Source organism: Elephantulus edwardii, unplaced genomic scaffold (genome assembly GCF_000299155.1).
Source record: "Elephantulus edwardii isolate Elephantulus edwardi_28Jun2011 unplaced genomic scaffold, EleEdw1.0 scaffold00106, whole genome shotgun sequence".
In the NCBI taxonomy this organism is placed as follows: domain Eukaryota; kingdom Metazoa; phylum Chordata; class Mammalia; order Macroscelidea; family Macroscelididae; genus Elephantulus; species Elephantulus edwardii.
The window spans coordinates 8,678,550-8,697,745 of NW_006399856.1; the positions used below are offsets into that span (position 1 = coordinate 8,678,550).

Sequence of the window (19,196 nt, forward strand, 5' to 3'; positions counted from 1 at the left end):
TAATTAGTGTACACTGTGTTTCACACATTTCTTCATTCACATATTATGTTTTCCATGATCCTTCCTATACACTGTATTTTATCCCTTAATTACCATTGATCCAAGTCCACTATCACTTTTTTCAGGTAATTCTTTTACTTTCTACTTCCACCCACCAAACTGTGACCCCATGATTTCCACCCTTCTCCACCTTCATCTCTACTAACCTCTTCTTCCCTTTCCACTCCCCTTTTGGACTTTTGTCCACAGCTTACTAGTTGTCCTTCTATTTTTATAATAATGGTCTTTTGCAGTACTTGTCCTTAGGAGACTGAGTTAGTTCATTCAGAATTATGCTCTCTAGCCTCTCACATAATATATAGCACTTTCAAAATAATTTTCCTGAGTACTGCATAGTATTCCATTTGTGAATGTACCACAGTTTTTCAGTCCATTAAATTTACTGTTAATTTCTATCAAGTCAGCTCTGACTCATGGTGATCTTATGTATAACAATGAAATGTTCGTCCTTGAGAACATCATCTCACATTGGAAGTATTCTAGAGAATTTAGATGTTTTTTTACTTTATTTTTAACTTTTCTACTAAGTTGTTTTAAAGTCTTTGGTTAATTGAAAATAAAATTGCAAAAATGAATATTTTACTTGTCCTATAAACCAATACTTCCATCAGTTGTATTCCTACTCATAGTAATCCTCCGTAAGATTCTGATGTTATAAATGGCCTGGTGGTAAGTAGCTGCATTGCCAACCGGAGGCCCGTGGTTCAAATCAAGGAGAAGTTCTGCAGGAAAAAGATGGGCAGTCTCCTTCCGTGTGATTTAATGCCTCTGAAAACCTGCCTGAGGGTCAGCAACAGATAGGTTCTGAGTTGATGGTACTAAAAGAACACTAACAACAAGCGTTTTAGGAGATTGCCTATATTTCTCCTTCTGAATAGTAAATGGATTTGAACTGCTGACCTTAATTTAAGTGAGCAGTGCAACTCAAACATCACTTACTCCATCAGGGCTCTTCACTTATTTTGGACAGTTCTTTATTACCTAAACTAATTTCTATTTGTAACAACAATAGAAGTTTTTTTAATACAAATAACATGTGCATTATGCTTTTTATTTCAAACTGTACCATCCTCACATATAGTTTTTCTGAGTGTTGTTCATAGTATATGCATGTGCACATGACACATTTTTGGCAAAAAATAGGATAGCATACATACATAATCAGAGAAGCACTCATGTACATGGCTTTCATCAGTCAAGATCAAATTTTAGGTATTTAATTTTCTTCATTATCCCCTAGAATCCCTTAATTTATGGTGTTGATTTTATTTATGTAAAATATAACAATACCCTCAGTCAGATGCATTGACATAGTAACTACTGCAATGGGTTCCAGGGTGTCAGATGATGAGGATGGAACAGCATAGGACAGGGTTCAGAGGTGTTGTTCTAGGGTAGCTATGAATCAGACTCAACTCAATGACACCTAACAACAAACTGTTCATGAATATATATATAATCACAAATTAAGTGTGTTGGGGAAATACTATTAGATGAACTGATTAAATATGTATTTCAACTATTTTAAATGCACTAAAATTAGAAATATATATAATAATTCTGATGGGGTAATTAAATAGCAGTACACTGTGCTAAAATAAATATTTGAAAATTCATTTAAAATTATAGACTATATTTCATGTTTCTTTTAATTGACCTGTAATTAAAATACAAAACATATAAATTATTCTATCTGTAAACATTTAAATGAAAATATTTTCTAAATATTTAATGTATTTTGACCTTCTGTATTAAACTATGAATAAATTTTGAAAAACACTATTGATGTAAATGTCAAGTTTTAAAATATCATCTCCTTCTAGATGTGTTACAACAAATTTCTAGTTGTTTTTCTCTCTAGAAATGTATGCTTGACTGAATTCTAGATAGTGTCCAATGTAGCCTTGTATAATAGAATTATATTGTATTTAGGATTTTGAGCAGCACTCTAGGAATCTTGAGCTGTGTCTTTCTTTAAATAATAACTTATGGTATACTGAGAACTACTTTAAAGCCTGTGCGTCAGCTTTTTCATTTGTAAGATCTGATTAACACCATCAACTTGTAAAAATGCTTTAACATTTAATTACATAATAAAATAATAACTATTATGTTGAAGGATTCAGGAATAAATTATATAGCAACAAAAATGACTTTGCAGGTTAAGTGGGGGCTTATTTCTCAAGCTTATGAAATCATTAGTAACAGCATTAATTCATTTGTAATATGAAAAATATGGCTATTAAGGGCATGCCAAGATACACTTTTCCTATCAATGAAGTTTTTCACATAAAATTGTAAAACCTTAAAATAATGTGTATGGGTGGCTGGCTATGTGTGCGAGAGGGAGCAAGGGAAATTGAATAAATTCCATGGGGAAGAAACTCCTACATTTTCTTGTGACAGAGTAAAAATCTACATTTCCATGTGACATAGTAACAATTCCGTTTTATTCTATTTGTGGGGTCAACATGAATCACAGTCAGTCTAAAAGTACTAATCAGCAGTAGCATCTGGTACTTTAACCCTTATGTCCTCCTTCTATGCCTCTTATCTCTCTTAAATGATCTCCATTTGCCTACAAACTCACTCCTCAGAGCACACTTCCTGATTTACCTCCTGAAAACATACTTTCCTAGTAATAAGATTGAGTTTTTTTCAGAGTTTAAGGGGGAGAAAATTACTTCAGTGGTTTCCACAAGATAGACACCGAAAGGCTTTTGGCTCATATGTGGCATGATGGCTTTCCTCTATGAACTCATTAGGGCACCAAGTTCCTTCAATAAGATGGCTTATTTCAACACTATCTCACATACTTAGGTATGTTGTCGGCAAGTGCTAGTTCTTGGAAAAGATATTGTGCTTGGAAAAGTGGAGGGTCATTGAAATAGAGGGAAATTCAATGGGATGGATTGACATAGTGACTTCAACAGCGGGCTCGAGCTGTTATGAAATCGTGAAGATGGTGTACTATAGAGCAAGGATTCAGTCTGTTGTTGGTGGGTTTGCTATAAATATTGGTTGACTCGACAGCACACAACTTTTAATCCAAAGCTAGGTATTGTTCGATAATTTCCATACTCTGTCAGAGCACCTTTCTTTGGAAAGGGAGCAAATACAGATCCTTTCCAGTCAGCTGGCCAGGTGGTTGTCCTCCAGATTTCTTGGCACAACTTAATGAGCTCATCTACGGCAGCATCTCTTCGTTGAAATATATCGATTGGTATACCGTCAATTCTTGGGGCTTTGTTTTTTTGCCAATTCTTTCAGAGCATCTTGAACTTCCTCATTCATCACCACAGGCTCTTGCTCATACATTGTTTCGTGAAATTCTTCTGTCAATTTCTTTTGGTCCAATGACTTTTGAGACTCTTTCCATTTTCTTTTACTACTTCCTGGATCATTTAATATTCTGCCCAGAGCAGCATCCTTCAGTATTGCATCTTGAGGCTTGAATTTTTCTTCAGTTCCGTGAGCTTAAGAAATGCTTGAAAGTAGAGCAGAGAAATGTAATCTCTAATTAAAAGGGCTGCAGATCCAGTTAAAAGTTGAGTTATTATTGTTAATGAAAGAGAATGGATATTGAATATATTAAAAAAATTGTCATACTATCTTTTGTTATTCTAGTAAATCAAAACAAAAACATCTGTACATTTTCAAAGGCAAAAAATACATTCCCTTGTGGTTTTTGAGGGACTTGGACTACAGAAGAGTGCGAAAGAGAGTGTAGCTTGAAGAAGGATGTCATTTGCTTTCTTGTCATTTTTGTGTATATTAAAACAACAGAGCATTCTCTTAGTACAACAAACCAACAGATAAATCTCAGATTTAGAGGCCCCAAGCCAGAATCTGAGGAATCCTTTCTGTGTGGAAGTTATGGAGGAAGATCCTCATCTCTGAGCTTGTGCTCCTGAACTGCCTTCGTGTGTCTAGATGTGTCAGCTCATACAACAAATGAGCCCTTCTCCAACAATGGTGAAGGGACCATCTGATGCCCGTGATAGCAGGACAAGATGGAATCCTTGGTGAGGGCTGAAGTCTTCTAGTTGAGGTAGAATCATCTTAGGAATAGGTTTGAAGCATTGGACAACAGTAATCAAAGACTAGTTGAGTTGTGGATGACATCAAGAATATTCACGAAGATTATGAAGGAAGAGCAGAAAGAACAAAAGCCAACATGGATGTCAAAGAGAAGTTGATACTAGCACTAGAGCATCAGAAATTCAAAACAAAGGTAAGAGGTGCTGAATAGAAGATGTCAAAGGAAAACAAAGTGTAGCCATGGAATGTGCAGAGAGATAGAATTAAAGAATAAAAAGAGAACTCACTCGAAATTTTTAAGCTGAAATATCTGAAAAACAAATTTGAGCAGTGAATTTCAGTATTTAGAGATTCTTTGGGGAGTATTGTGAATGCCATGGACAGAATACACAGAATCATTGTACCAAAGAAGAATTGGCCAACACTGAAATATTTAAGGAAGAAAAATATGATGAAGAGCTAATGTTAATCAATGAACAAGTTTAAGCTACAGTGAAGGCATTGGCAAAAAGTAAAGTCATTGGAATCAGTAAGAAATCAAGGGATCTGTTCAAATGGCCAAGGTAGTCCTAGACAATCTATGGATAAGTCTATGTTAGGAAATTTGGAGAGAGTTGCCTGGTCAACTGACATTAAGAGATCCATATTTGTTTCCATTCCCAAGAAAGTGATTCAATAGAGGGTGGAAACAATCAAACAATATCATTAGTATTACATGTAAAAAAATAATACAAAAGATCAATCAAAAAGGTCTAGAACAGGCCATAGAGATTTTCCAGAATTTCAAGCTGGCTTTAAAAAAGGCTGTGTTACCATGGATATCATAGTTGATTTCAGATGGTTACTAGCTGAAAGCAAAGAGTAATTCAAGAATGTCTATTTGTACTTTATTAACTACAAAGGCATTTGACTGTGCAGATCATAACAAATTATGTTAGCTTTGAGGTATTACCTCTCCTTGAAAATGCCCTATGAATGTAAGTCGAAGCTTCTTCATCTTTGCCTCCAAGGAGCACTCTGACCACACCTTCTCTAAGACATACATGTTTGTTCACTTGGCAGTATTTTTCTCCAACACCGTAACTCAAAGTCATCAGTTCTTCTGTCACACTTAGTCATTGTATAGCTCTTAGATACATTACAGGTGACTGAAAACACCAGGACCTGAGTAGGTACACCTTAGTCCTCAGACTGACGGCATTACTCCTCAAAATTTGGAGACTGCAGACTTTCCCAGTGAAGTGTGTCTGCTGATAGAGTGATTGCTGGTACCAAGTGTCCTAAGCATGCATCAGGTACTATACATATTTTATCAAATTGATTCTTTTGTTAGTTTCATATTTTGAGTTTGATTCATTTATATCTGTATATATGTTCTGTTAGAGATCAGGGTCATTATCAGTCTTAAAAAATCATGTATAAATTGTATTTGTTTACTTGTTTTAGATGCTCCCAGCAGGTATGGTTCTTTTAAATTATTCTTGCTGTGTGTTTCTGTCAAACCAGAGCTTTCTTGTTCTCTGTGGTCTTCACATGTTCTTTTTTGAATGTATTTGACTGACATATGGAACATTGAAGTGAAAATCTGTGTGTGTTTCTGAGGCTCTTGATATAATGAAAACTACTTCAGTTCAGGGAGTTGGGGTTGAGTGGAGTGCTTTGAGGGGAATAGTGTCGTGGCGTGTGCAATTAAAAGGTTGCTAACTTCATACCTATCTTCTTGTCTTGGCAGTATGTGCAGGGACAGAGAACAAACTGAGCTCTCTCTCTGACCTGGAGCAGCAGTACCGAGCCTTGCGCAAATACTATGAGAACTGCGAGGTAGTCATGGGCAACCTGGAGATCACCAGCATCGAGCACAACCGGGACCTCTCCTTCTTGCGGGTAAAGTGAACTCATTATTTGTGTGTAGGCAACGATGTCACAGTGCGTAAAGACAGACCTGTTGGTTTATACTTGGTGGCTCTGCACTTTCCCCTGGTAGGGAACTGTGACTGTATGCAGAAGATAAAAGACACTGAATCATCCTAGGAAACAAAAGTGACAGTGCCATCTTGAGTGACAGCCTGGGTTCAAAGCAGTTACTGTTGTCCTAAGATTGATAGAAGATACTGTCAGGATATAGTACATGACACATAGCAAGCCTGTCTTTTTTGAATTGCTAGCTAGAGAAAAAGAGTGAGGATGAGGACAGAGATGGTGGGAGGGTTAATATGATAAGAAATAGTAACTTTAGATGGCAGTTTCCTGTTGTCCTCTTTTTCTGTCATTATGGACTTTTTTGGGCTGTGTTATCTTACTTTAATAAGACTAAAATTGTGACTTATAAGATAAAAAATATCTCTGCTCCAAGAAAAAAATCTATGCATTATTTAAAGTTGAGTCACAGGAAATTGTGACTACTTGTATTGGTTGATATATGTAAGCACGCTAATACAAATGCACGTACTTGATGTGTCCGCAGACACTTGAGTCCTGTTGCCGACTTTGTTCGAGTTGTCATTGATTTTTGTCTTGTTGAAGAGGTTAGAGTGCTAATGGTTATAATATAAAACATTAATGTTTTAACAGAAAATATTATAATTATTTTATCCATAATAGGTATAGGAAACTTCAAAGAGGCTTTGACAAAATAAGAGGGGATATGGTGTTTCACTCAGCTAAATAGTTGTTTTATTTAAATCATGAGGAATTTGTAAGATCTAGTTTATATATTAGCCTCAGTAGCATCTGTTTGATCCTGTTTTCAATAATATTTACATACTTCTTAGGAAAATTGTTTTATATTAATAAAAAGACTAAAAGTATCAGTATAAAATATTGATACAGGAAAGTATTAGTGGACAGTAAATTATTTAGAAAACTAATAATGTTTTAATAATTATAAACATAGATACATACTTTTTTAAAAAGCAATACTCTTCAATTCTTTAATATAATAATTCTTTCCAGTATGTTGAAAACCTTTAAAAGTAATCCACAACTAAACTGAAGTGATAGAAAAGAGTTAGTTTGTCTTACTATATAATGGCTCTGTTCTCATGCTTGTGTGAGGTTCAGTTAATAAAGCTATTGTTCTATAGATTACATATGGAGATTGAAAAACAATTATGATGCCCAATTATGGCATCTTTTCATGTAAAAAAGTAGATATTAGAAGTTGTCTGAATTTTAGAATGAGACACCTAACAGAAATTAATGTTTTATTTTAGATTTTTGTATTGAAGGCAAAGAATATACTTGTTATACCAGAGAAAACCTTTCAAAAGAATTCTCCTGGATATTAGACATTAAAGTTTACTTACAAATCTCTAGCCTCTCTTGATTTATTATTATCAGATAAAATTAATCCTTAAACATAAAAATAAAATTCAAATAGCATAGGAGCCCATTTTTAGGCTTAATTAGAAATGCACAGAAATGCAATGATGTTAAATAAAGAAAAGCTAATTGGTAAAGCCGAATTCTAAATCAGAGTAAAGATATTTGTTAAATAGCCTTTGAGAATAAAATATGAGAAAGAACTTTTAAATGTATTAGAATTGTCTTTTTTCTTTTTTTGCTATATATTGAAATAGATTTCTCTCTTTTAATAAAAATAATCATAATTTTGGGAGCAAGTCTTGTTAGTTATATATTTTACAATTTAAATAGCTTTTGATGAGTCACAGTGAATATAATGAAGGGTTTAGGAAAGGATTCACCAAAGAGAAGCTTGAATTTAATCTTTAATCTTGAGACAAATAGAGGCTTACCAGATAGGTGAGTGGAAGTTTCCAATGGAATATGAATCATGTCTTTCAAGAAAGGCCTTGAATTATTTAATGTACCAGCTTGGTCACTGGGCCTATAGCGGAAAATATATAAATACTTTGTTTTCCCCCTTCAAAAAACCTACAGTTGGATGAAGAGAATGTTTGGGGATAGAATAAACTACCAAATTTGAGAGGCAGGAAGTATTAGAATATAGATATCTAGGAGTCATTGACACCCAAATTGCAGATTCAATTTTGGGATTAAAAAAATTATCCAAGGGAAATTGAAAAGAGTAAAGCCAAGAAGTGAGGCCAACACTTCATGTGCTGGTGTCTGTTTCCTGGTGAGCTCAGTATTGTAGCATAATTGTATTCCTTACTGAGACCTGGAATCAGGAACTCTTTTCTCTGCTATGCTATTGGATGACTCATTATTTAAAATTATACTGTACAATATTCTATAAATTCTAATTTAGTGTGCAATTTTATTCCCTCTCTGAACCACCTTGTGACTCCTTTGTGGTATTAGCAGCTTCTTTCCAAAATTCATTATCTGCCCAAAATTGACATATGACAGTAAGGATCTATATAAAGAAAAAGTTATCTTACATTGCGCTGCCAATTCCTGTAAGTTTTAAATTTTTGAGTGAGTTAAAAAATTTCACTGACCTAGTATTTGGATTAAGGTGTGCCTGATACAGCCCACGGTCTTTGCAGTCACTTGCTGTGTGTCAGAGAGCTGGACAAAGACTGGGGAGGATAGAAGGAGAATTGATGCCTTTGAGCTGTGGTGTTGAAGAGTATTGAATATACCATGAACTGCTAAGAAAACAAACAGGTTCAACCAGGCTTCTCCTTGGAGAGAAGCATTCTGAAGCTTTGTCTAACATAGTTTGGACATGTTGCAAGGAGGGACCAGTTCTTGGAGAGGGACATCATGCTTGGGAGGGTGGAGGCACAGTGCAGGAGAGGAAGACTCTCTAAGAGGTAAATTGATTCAGTGACTGGGGTAACAGGGGTTGGTGTGTCTGAGACGGTGAGATTGGCACAGGGTAGAGCAGGGTTTAGGGCTGTTGTACATGGGTCACTATGAATTCCAGGTGACTCGACGGCACATAACAACAAACAACAGAATTTGGATCACACAGTTCTCAGACATATTTATGCAGTTGCAATTTAGTGAGTACTCCTAACAACTGTGCCAGTGTTTCGTTTCCTTAAGAATGACCCAAACCTATAACATACTTACAGATTTTGTGGATTGTAACCAACACAGCTGACCCTCCAGTAGGTTTTTTCAGGGCAATTAATTGAACAGGAGATTACCCACCCTCTCTCAGAGAGCAGCTGTGGTTTTGTACTGCATGCCTTTGGGATTTAAACCATTTTTGTACCAATAGGCCCTCCGTGCTCCCTAGATTTAATGGATAGTGATCTTAAATATTGCTTTAACTATTAAAATAAGTAAATTGTTTTCTTTTTAAGAGATATTCCATTATTAATTTAATCTAACACAAGGTGGTGGTGGTTGTTGTTAGGTACCAGCAAGTTGAGCACAACTCATAGCAACCCTGTGAACAACAAATCTGAAACGTGTCCTCTCCTGTGCAAGCCTCACAATCTCTGGCACACGTGAGCTCTTTGCCACGATCACTGTGCATCTATGAGGTTGAGGGTCTTCCTCTCCATCATCGTCACTCCACCTTTCCAAGCATGATGTTCTAATTTTGTTTTTAAGCTTGTTTGATTTGTTAGGGCATCCTTTGCATTCTGCAATGCATAAAATCAGGTACTCAGTTGACCTGTTTAGCTTATTGCCTATCCAGATAGTTACTGCCAGAACAGTGCCTAAAATATAACCCAGGCCCACTGAAACCAAGTTGATGCTTTCATCCAGTGTGTTTCTAAGGTTGTTTGTAAACTTCCCTAACACTGGAGACAGTCCATGCTTCTTTACAGCACAGCTGCACAGCTGGTGGGTTTGAACTGCAGACCTTTGATTAGCTAGCAACTTATTATCACCACCAGAACTCCTTTACCTAAAATATGTTGTAGGTATCAACTCATTGCTATCAAGTTAGAGCCAACTCCCAGCTGGCATTGTGGCATGTTTTGGAGACTGTAAATTGTATAGGAGGATTGCATATCTTTCTTCTATGGAATCACTGGTGACTTGGAATCACTAGACAGTTGTCTCCTCTTCGGTTGGCAGCACAACTCCATGTGGATTATGCTACCAGAATTCCCTGCCTAAATAACAGAAAGTGTTAATTACATTGAATGTATGGACAAATAAATGTTCTTTGTTAAATTGTGGATCTCTGTTTTGTATATGAGGAGTTCTGGTGGTGTAGTTCATGGTTTGTCAGACTGCTGACTATTCCTATCTTCCAGCTGCTCAAGTAGTTTCTTCCCTTAAAAATCTGCATCTTCAGAAATCCAATGGAAAGTTGCTACGAGTTGCCACTGACAAGTTACAAGTGGGTTTGGTTATGTGGTTTGGTTTATTCTGTGTATAAAGAGCCTTGCTGACATATTCACAAGAGGGATTGAAAGTCTCTTCCCATGTGATATATATCTCCTGAAAACACACTGGAGGGTCAGCTATGAGTCAGTTCTGACTTGATGGTACGTAACCACAGCAGTTGCCATATTAGAGAAAGTAGCAGGTTGAATATACCAGCTTCTCTGAGGGAGAAAGATGGTCTGCTGTGCTAAGATTTACTTATAGCCTTGAAAACTTGATGAAGGGTCACCGTGAGTCTGAATTAACTTGGTGACGGGGATTTAGTTTGTTTTCTTCTGTTCTGTATGTTAAATACTTACTGAATCAGCATACAAACACTTCCAGAGCCTGCCCTTTCATTGTGACAGCAAAAGTGCCTTTGAAATAGAAAATGTGCTTATGAATACTCTAAGTTTATAATGTTTTATAAATACTTCTTTAATCGTTGTTAGATATACTTTGTGAAATACTTTGAGATGAAGTCTTTTGAAGATGATTTTACTTTAACTCAGTTGATTCTTACCTCCCTGAAACCTTTGAAAACAACTTTGTTGTCACCTCCAGTTTTTACTCTTCCTTTTGAAAAAAAAATGAAAAATTAGTTGACAGAGTTTGACCTCTTACCCCTGGAGCATCACATTGTTTTCTAGGAAAAAAAAGATCTCTAAAACTTACTGTCTACTTTATCATAGTCACAAGGTCAAGGCGTGTAAGGGAAACAGTAATGCATAAAAACTACAGACTTTGCATTATTGTCTTACACTGTGTGAACTCAAAAACACAATGAAAGAAAGCAAATAATGGATTGAACTCTTCAACCTTGACCCTCATTAGGATTCTTGGGATCTTCCATTCTTTTGTCACACCATTGGTCTTTTACGCTTCTGCTGACATACAGTAATAACTCAGGGCTTCAAAAAAGGTGCCCAGCTCTTCTACCCTAAACTGATTTTTTAAATTTTTTTTCTTTCTTTTTTTTTTGGCAAAGATATCAACTATAATAATCTGATTACTTATATCACACTGATATGGCACATCTTACAATTAGAAGTATGTGTGATTTTCCTTTTGACCTTGGGGAAATGCCTTGGGAAACCACTTTGCAATGTTCTCTCTTTTCTCTTAAATACATGCGTATAACCAGTTCTCCCTATGAGCAAGTTCTTGGGAGGAGAGACTGGGCCATGGTTATCGTTTTCGCTCCCCTTTCTGTGTCCTTTTCTTCTCCTTTTCCTTGCGCTCCTGCTTAGCTAATTTGTCCCTCTCCCTCTGCAACTTGTCTTGTTCCTTCTTCCTTTGGGACTCATCCCGAAGTGAATCTCGCTCCTGTTTTCGGGCATTGAGGACATCTTCCACGTTGGTGTTTCGGAAGAGAGATTTGTCAGAACCAAGGTTCATTGTCGTGGCACCTGGATCGTCCTTCTCATCTGCTTCATCCTCTTCATCTGTGACATTAGCATACTGGGCCAGGAGGGCAGCTTTTCTCTGCTTTTCCTCTTCCGACACCAACCTGGGCTTCACCACAATCTGTGCTTGCTTCTCAATTAAGGTGGCAATTGCCTGTACCTCATCTTCTTTTTTTACTTTGGTGACAACGTTCTGAGTTTCTGTCCATCGTTCCACAATCTCTCGGCAGATATTAAGCAAGGAGTCTTCTTCCAAGAAAGCTGAGAGGATCCCCTGCAGAGCATCCAGCTTCTCTTCTTCCTCCTCCTCCTGCAGAACACCCAGGATGTAAGCGCCCTACACGGCTTGATCCCCTCCCAGCGCCTCCAACCGTTCGTCCAGCCACATCCTAAAGGCGCTGCCCTCACCATCAGCTTCGGCAGAGGATCAATTTTTTTAATGTTTTATTTATTCAGTTTAGTCAAATAAACTTTTGTCAGTTGAGTGTAAAGCAGTGTCTTATGTAATATAAGACACATATAAAAATAATAGTATCTATCTTCATTCCTAGCTATCATTGTTAATTTGTTCTCTCTGTGACTTAACTTAGTTGTTATTGTTGTTTTTGTGTACCTGACCCTCCAGAGGGTTTTCAGAGGCAGTGAATTTCTTGGGAGTAGATTGCCCATCTTTCTCCAGTTGATCAGCTAGTGGATTTGAACTGTTTGCCCTTGAACTTGCAGCACAGGTTCTAAGTACTAGATCACCAGAGCCTATGCCTCTGAGTAAGTTGAAATATACAAACTTTAAGTAAGCAGTGCAGATTGTAGCCATGTGTAACACTAGAGAATAAATACAAAATAGTGCCATATATTAAAAAAGATACTAATTATTTTCCTTTACTAAAAAGAATACCAGGTTTTAAATTAACATATATTTTCTAAAGCTATGAAACTGTTATTTTTTAAACTAGGATATAGATAAAATATTTCATATTTAATAATATTACTCTTAATTACCTTGTTTTCCAGTGAGAACTGCGGACCAATACTATTTCCTTCTCACACTTTATTGGTTTGCTATGAGTTGGAATTCACTTGATGGTGGTAGGTATATAGGAAGGAGTAGCAGGGTGTATTGAGTTTTTCTAGAGTGAAGAAAAATCTCTATAATCTGGAATTTATGTATTTGTAACAGATACAATGATGGATTCCTCTATCAGGTATTTTTATTCTTTATGTATTTACTGGAAAGAGTTAAGTTTGCTTCCATGCTACTCACTAGGGCAGATTACAAGAGGTCACTAAGAAGACCACCCTCCAGAAGACTTATAACTAACCACCATCAGATTCCTGGAAACTGTACCTTTAAGAGCTGTTAACAGTTACATATATGAGCATCAGGGTCAGATAGAATAGTCCATTTTTTTTTAATTTATCTTTCTGTTTCACTTTCATCTAAAACTGCCTTCATAAAATATACCATACGCGTATCACTTAGGTAATCATGTCTCTTTTTTAAAAAAAAAAATATTGTGTGTGTATGCCATCAAATTGGATCTGACTGTTACAGGAGGAGATTGCCCCTTCTTCTTCAGCAAAGCATCTGGTGGATTTGAACCAAGAAGAGCAACGATGTCAGGCTGTAGAGTAAGGTGTGCCGGATCTAGGCTATAGTCTTCGCAATTATGTACTATGCATCAGAGAGTTAGACAGTGACTAGGGATGAAAGAAAGAGAATTAATGCCTTTGAGCTGTTATGCTGGGGAAGAGTGTTGAATATACCATGAACTGCTAAGAAAACAAACAGGTTTGTCCTGGAGAGGGTGAAGCTGACTGCTTCTTGGAGTCAAGGATTCTGAAGCTTCATCTGACATACTTTGGGCATGTTGCAAGGAGGGACTGGTCCTTGGAGTGGGACATCATGTTTGGGAGAGTGGAGGGACGGCACAGGAGAGGAAGACCCTTGAATGGATGGATCGGTTTCGTGATTGGGGTTGTGGGAGTGAGTGTGTCAGAGACAGCGTGGTTGGCACACGATAGAGCAGCATTTAGGGCTCTTATACATAAAGTCACTATGACTCGCAAGCAACTCAACAGGACATAACAATAACAACCACCATTGGGGATTTCAGTGCAGTTTCTCGAGACGAGACCACCAGAGCTCCCTAAGTAATCATCTCTTAACAGACTGTGCTGGAAAATGCTAAAAGAAAGAAGAGAGTAATGTTATAAAGTCTAAGTTGGGTCAGAACAGATATTCTGGGTTAAATGGAATTCTTAAAGCTTTCATAGTTTCTGAAAACTGTTTCTAAGGCCATTAAACATAATATGTATGCAATTTTGTATGTATATATTTACAGCTGGCTTTTAAATTGAGATCTTGATTTTCAATTTAAATCTAATCATAGAACTTGTATTGCATTTCAAAAAGCTTTGCAATTTACACTTGGCCAACAAAAAAGATTTTTTTCTTCATAGGTTAAGTACCATATAACCTGAAAATATACATTGACTTAAAATCATGATGCTATTCAATATTTCTTTTTTGCCATGGTAAAAGGTAAAAATTATTTGCCTGGCAATTATATATGCGTAATTATATAACTTTCTTTATAATAATTTAAAATAAAATTTAAAGCAAAGTACAAAATTAAAAATATATTCAGTAGTACTTATAATAAAGATATACATTTAACTGAAAATAAATTTTCAGAAAGAATGTTTGAAAGAACTGAAAAATTGGCTAATACCATTTATAATTCTAAAATACATGAGTGTGTATATATATGTATGTGTGTGGGTATACATACATACATACATACATACATGCATACATAAACGGAGATAGAGAGAAAGCTGGTGGCCTACTGGTAAGGAGCTATGTTGTAAACTCAAATGTACATAGTTTAAATCCAGCAAGTATTCTTTGGAAGAAAGATGAGTAGACTCTTCCTGTACTATTTATAGCCTCTGAAAACTCAATGGACGGTCAGTTCTTCTAAGTTGGTTCTAACTCAGTGGTGAAGAGTCTGAGTTTCTTTCTCTCCTCCCTCCCCCCTTATCTCTCTATAGTTAGATAGATAGATAGATAGATAGATAGATAGATAGATAGATAGATAGATAGGTTGTTGTGGTTGTTGTTATGTGCCGTGGAGTCGCTTGTGACTCATAGCGACCCTGTGTACAACAGCCCTAAACTCCGCTCTGTCCTGTGCCAATCACACTGTCTCTGACACTCCCATCCTAATTATCCTAGTCACTGAAGCAATCCACCTCATAGAGGGCCTTCCTCTCCTGCGCTGTCCTTCTACCCTCCCAAGCATGATGTCCTTCTCCAAGGACCTGTCTCTCCTCACAACATGTCCAAAGTATGTTAAACGGAGCCTCAGAATCCTTGCCTCCAAGGAGCCACCCAGTTTAACCCTTTCCAGGACAAATCTGTTTGTTTTCCTAGCAGTCCATGGTATTCTCAATACTCTTCTCCAGCACCACAGCTCAAAGGCATCAATTCTCCTTCTATCCTCCTTGGTCATTGTCCAACTCTCTGATGCAATACAAGTGATTGCGAAGACCATGGCCTGTGTCAGATGCACCTTAGTCTCCAGAGAGACACCATTGCTCTTCAGCACTTTGGAGAGGTCCCTAACAGCTGACTTTCCCATGGCAATGCACCTTTTAATTTCCTGGCTGCTGGTGCCAAGAGTGTTGACTGTGGAGCCAAGCAAACTAAAGCTGTGTACTATTTCAATCTCTTCACCATCCATCCTGATGCTGCCAATTGGTCCAGTGGTGAGAATCTTTGTCTTCTTGACATTGAGCCTCAATCCATATTGTAGGCTGCAGTCCTTGACACTCTGCAGCAGGCGCTTCAGGTCCTCTTCAGTTTCAGCAGGCAGGGTTGTGTCATCCGCATAATGCAGATTGTTGATAAATCGTCCACCAATCTTGACCCCACATTTCTCCTCATTTCATATCATAGATATAGGTAAAATAAAATTATAATTTACAGGTAAACAAAACACACACACAAAAAGCTGTCATCAAGTGGATTCTAGTTCAGGAACAGTTCTCTATCAAGCAATAAATCTAAGAGTAGAATGCCCATCATTATCCTACAGAGCAACTCAATTAGTAGATTCTAATGCTTACCTTTGAAGTAGCACCAAAATGGGTATTGAACTGTGTCTCAAAGGCTATCATGTATTTATGATACTCTGGTGGCCTAGTGATCAAGAGTTACACTGCCATAAGGCAAGTGTTTTGAATCTACCAACTACTTACTCCACAGGAAAAAAAGATTGCCTATCTCACTTCATGTGATTTACAGCCTCTGAAAACCCACTGGATGGTCACCTGTGACTCTGTTCTGATGTGATAACATTCAAGAATGGCAATAACACAAGTTCCAATTAGTGACAGTTTATATAAATGTAACTATAAATTGTCGTTGCTACTGTTGATTGCTGTCAAGTTGAGCACAACTCGTTGCAACCTTATGAACAAAAGACCAGAAGCCCTTCTAGAATTATTTAACCCTCTGTGGAATTTGCAAGGGGACATTGTTAAAAAAGAAAAATAAAATCCTAAACTAGAATTCACCTTCCAGCAAGACATAACCTTCTTGCAAATGTATTTAAATTAAAAATCAATTTATTTAGTTCCTGAGTAGATGTAGAGTGTTCCTTTATATCTCTCAGGTTTGTGGTATTTAAGTTTGGCTTAAATAATAAGTATAATGAGTTTTATAAGGTTGTCTTAACCTTAATTAGAGAGAAATTCAAGTAATAAAACCATTTATTCTATGATTCTTTGATGCTCTGCTCAAGAGAAATGAGTATGTAAAGGTCATTTTTATCACTTCTTTTATTTATAAAGAACAAGTACTTTCATTCTCAGAGAAAGAACAAATTATATTTATATGATTTGTTAAGACCAATCAGAAGCATTTGACAATGAGATACTTTTAATTTTGGAAACTCAACACTGGAAGATGATAAAATATTTTTTAAAGTCCTCGTAATTATGTACATCTCCATTAGTTTTAGTTTCCCTGTCTCGTCAGGTGGAACATTTCATTTTCTTTAGACAAAGGACAGATTTAGTTTGATGAACAAGTTTCCATGAGACCAAATCCATTTTTTAAGGTCTTACTTGGGTCATGCACGGTATAATTTAAAGTTCAGAAGGGTAAAAATAAAATGTGAAAACTGTTGCATTTAATAACATTGCAATTATTTCTCCTGATCTCTAGCTTGAACCCATTTTAACTATAAAACAAGATATTTTAAATATGTAATGAAATGGAAAGATAAGGATGTTTATTTTAGTAAACAAAATCTTTTGAGAATAATTTTTAGGAAATTTCTACCTAAAATTTTGAGTATGTAATTGAACATTTAAAGTACATCTTGTGGAGTCCCTGGATAGCATCAACTGTTAAATGCTAGATGAACTGATAGGTTAGGGCTTAGGAAATATATTGAATTGCCTTGTAAGAAAGCCTTGGTAATCTGCCCTGAAAGATAACAACCTTGAAAACTCAGTGACACTTAGATATGGGTTCACTAAGATTTGGAGCTGATTCATAAGCAAGCTTCCAAGGTCCAGTAACATAGGAGTAAATACTCTGAATAGCTACATCTTCTGTTGTGTTTTTCTCGGAGAATATTATCTATTAGGGTGGCGTAGTTTGTAGCAAGTTACCCTGCCAACCTAAAGGTAGCCAGTTCAAACCCACTACAATCTCTACAGGAGAAAGATGGTCTCCTCCCATTTGATTTATAGCCTCTGAAAACCTGCTGAAGGGTCAGCTGTGAGTTGGAGTATGAGTGTGTAAGGGTGCCTGGCCTCGTGGGTAAGGTAAAGCACTGTCAAACAAAAGACTAGTAGCTCAAGTCCACTATCTTCTCTGCAGAAGAAAGATGGGTGGTCTCCTCCCATTCAATTCCCAGCCTCTGCAAGCCTGGTAGAGAGTCATTTATGAACTGGTTCCAACTCAATGCCAACGAATAAGTATGAGAGCTGGTTTCCAAACCAGCTTCTCTGCAGAAGGTGACTCTGACCTTCCTTGGTTTCTTCCTTCTCTATTATGCAGCAACATTGAACCATCTTTTTAAAGATGTCACAATCTTTTTACTAAGCGTTTTTAGAGATCCATCTTTCCAAGGGTAGTGATTTTAGTTTTGCTAGTTTTAGGTGCCATGGAGCCAGCTACAGCTCATAGAAACCCTGGTGCCAAGAGATTGAGACCTTATTCTGAACTGCACCATCCCCACGACCTCCAGCAGACTGAAGTGCATTGCTGAAGGCACTGTGTTAGTATGTGGAGTTGTATGTTCTCTGGCAGTCCATGGTGTATGCACTACTCTTCACTAATACAACGATTTAAAGGCAGCAATTCTTTGTCATTGTAGAGAGGTTAAATTACAAGTATTTTACTTTTTTTAAGTAACTGTCAGTAGGTTACCAAACCAGACATAACCAAAAGCTTTATATAATGAATGAAGGTTGTTCCAACAATCTAAAAGACAGAGAAGCATTGGGAAGAAATTGTGAAATAATACTGGGAACTATGAGCAAATATGAACTGTATGCTCACAAGGTATTGACTACTCAAATTTTTCATCCTCTTAGAATAAGGCTCAAATTTTGTATTAGCTTCATATGTGAACTGAGTCGTGCCTATAGCTGATGATATTAAGCCTCACTGGCCATTTTATTGGACCTAGTAATGCAGTGGTGTAAGTATTGGGCTGCTAACTAAAAGATCAGCATATCAAGCCCACCAGCCATTCCTGTGAAGAAATAGAGATCATTTATTCTCCTATGAAGATATACAGTGTTGGAATATGATGGAATTTTACCATGAGTAGGACTTGACCAGATGACAGTGGGTTCTTAAATCAATTCTCAATTTTAACCAAATTCCTTCATTCTCAGACTCAAACTCTCCCTTACTAACACATATGTACACACAAATACACTTATATCTACTTCTGTTAAGTTCTGTTCAAATGTCATTTCTCTGTTTACAAAAAATTGTTTTCAGAGAAACTTAATGCTCAAACCAGATTCATAGTTCCCTTATAAATTCGTAGCTCTGTGTCATTGTGGCAATTCCACTGTTGTTGTTATTGTTATTAGGTGTCATCTACTTGGAATCGACTCATAGCTGACCTGCCAGAGAATTTTCAGAGGGTGTAAATCACATAAGAGGAGATTGCCCATCTTTCTCCTGTGGAGATGGAATTGTCTAAGAAGAGTAGAGCATCAGTAGAAATGTGGAAGTTATAAGACATTGAAATTGAAAAGAGAGCTGGGACCAGATTAACCTTGACCTTTAAAATATGACCAAACCACCACACACACACACACACACACACACACACGAATCAAGTGTAGTGGCATGGTGAATATGGCATTTTAAGAACTTAGTTTTGTGGTAGG

The 19,196-nt window shown here is 36.8% G+C and overlaps 1 protein-coding gene and 1 pseudogene across 4 annotated transcripts in view; one reads left to right on the forward strand and one right to left on the reverse strand.

Annotated features, from left to right (window-relative positions):
• Window positions 1-19,196, forward strand: part of ERBB4 (v-erb-b2 avian erythroblastic leukemia viral oncogene homolog 4) — a 1,418,810-nt gene that overhangs the window by 490,627 nt on the left and 908,987 nt on the right. For all 4 annotated transcript variants that reach the window (XM_006891926.1, XM_006891927.1, XM_006891929.1 and 1 more), the window contains exon 2: window positions 5,834-5,985. In XM_006891926.1, coding sequence (XP_006891988.1) covers window positions 5,834-5,985 — 152 coding nt within the window. The remainder of the gene's footprint in view (window positions 1-5,833; window positions 5,986-19,196) is intronic.
• On the reverse strand, window positions 11,551-12,192 carry LOC102868402 (annotated as a pseudogene).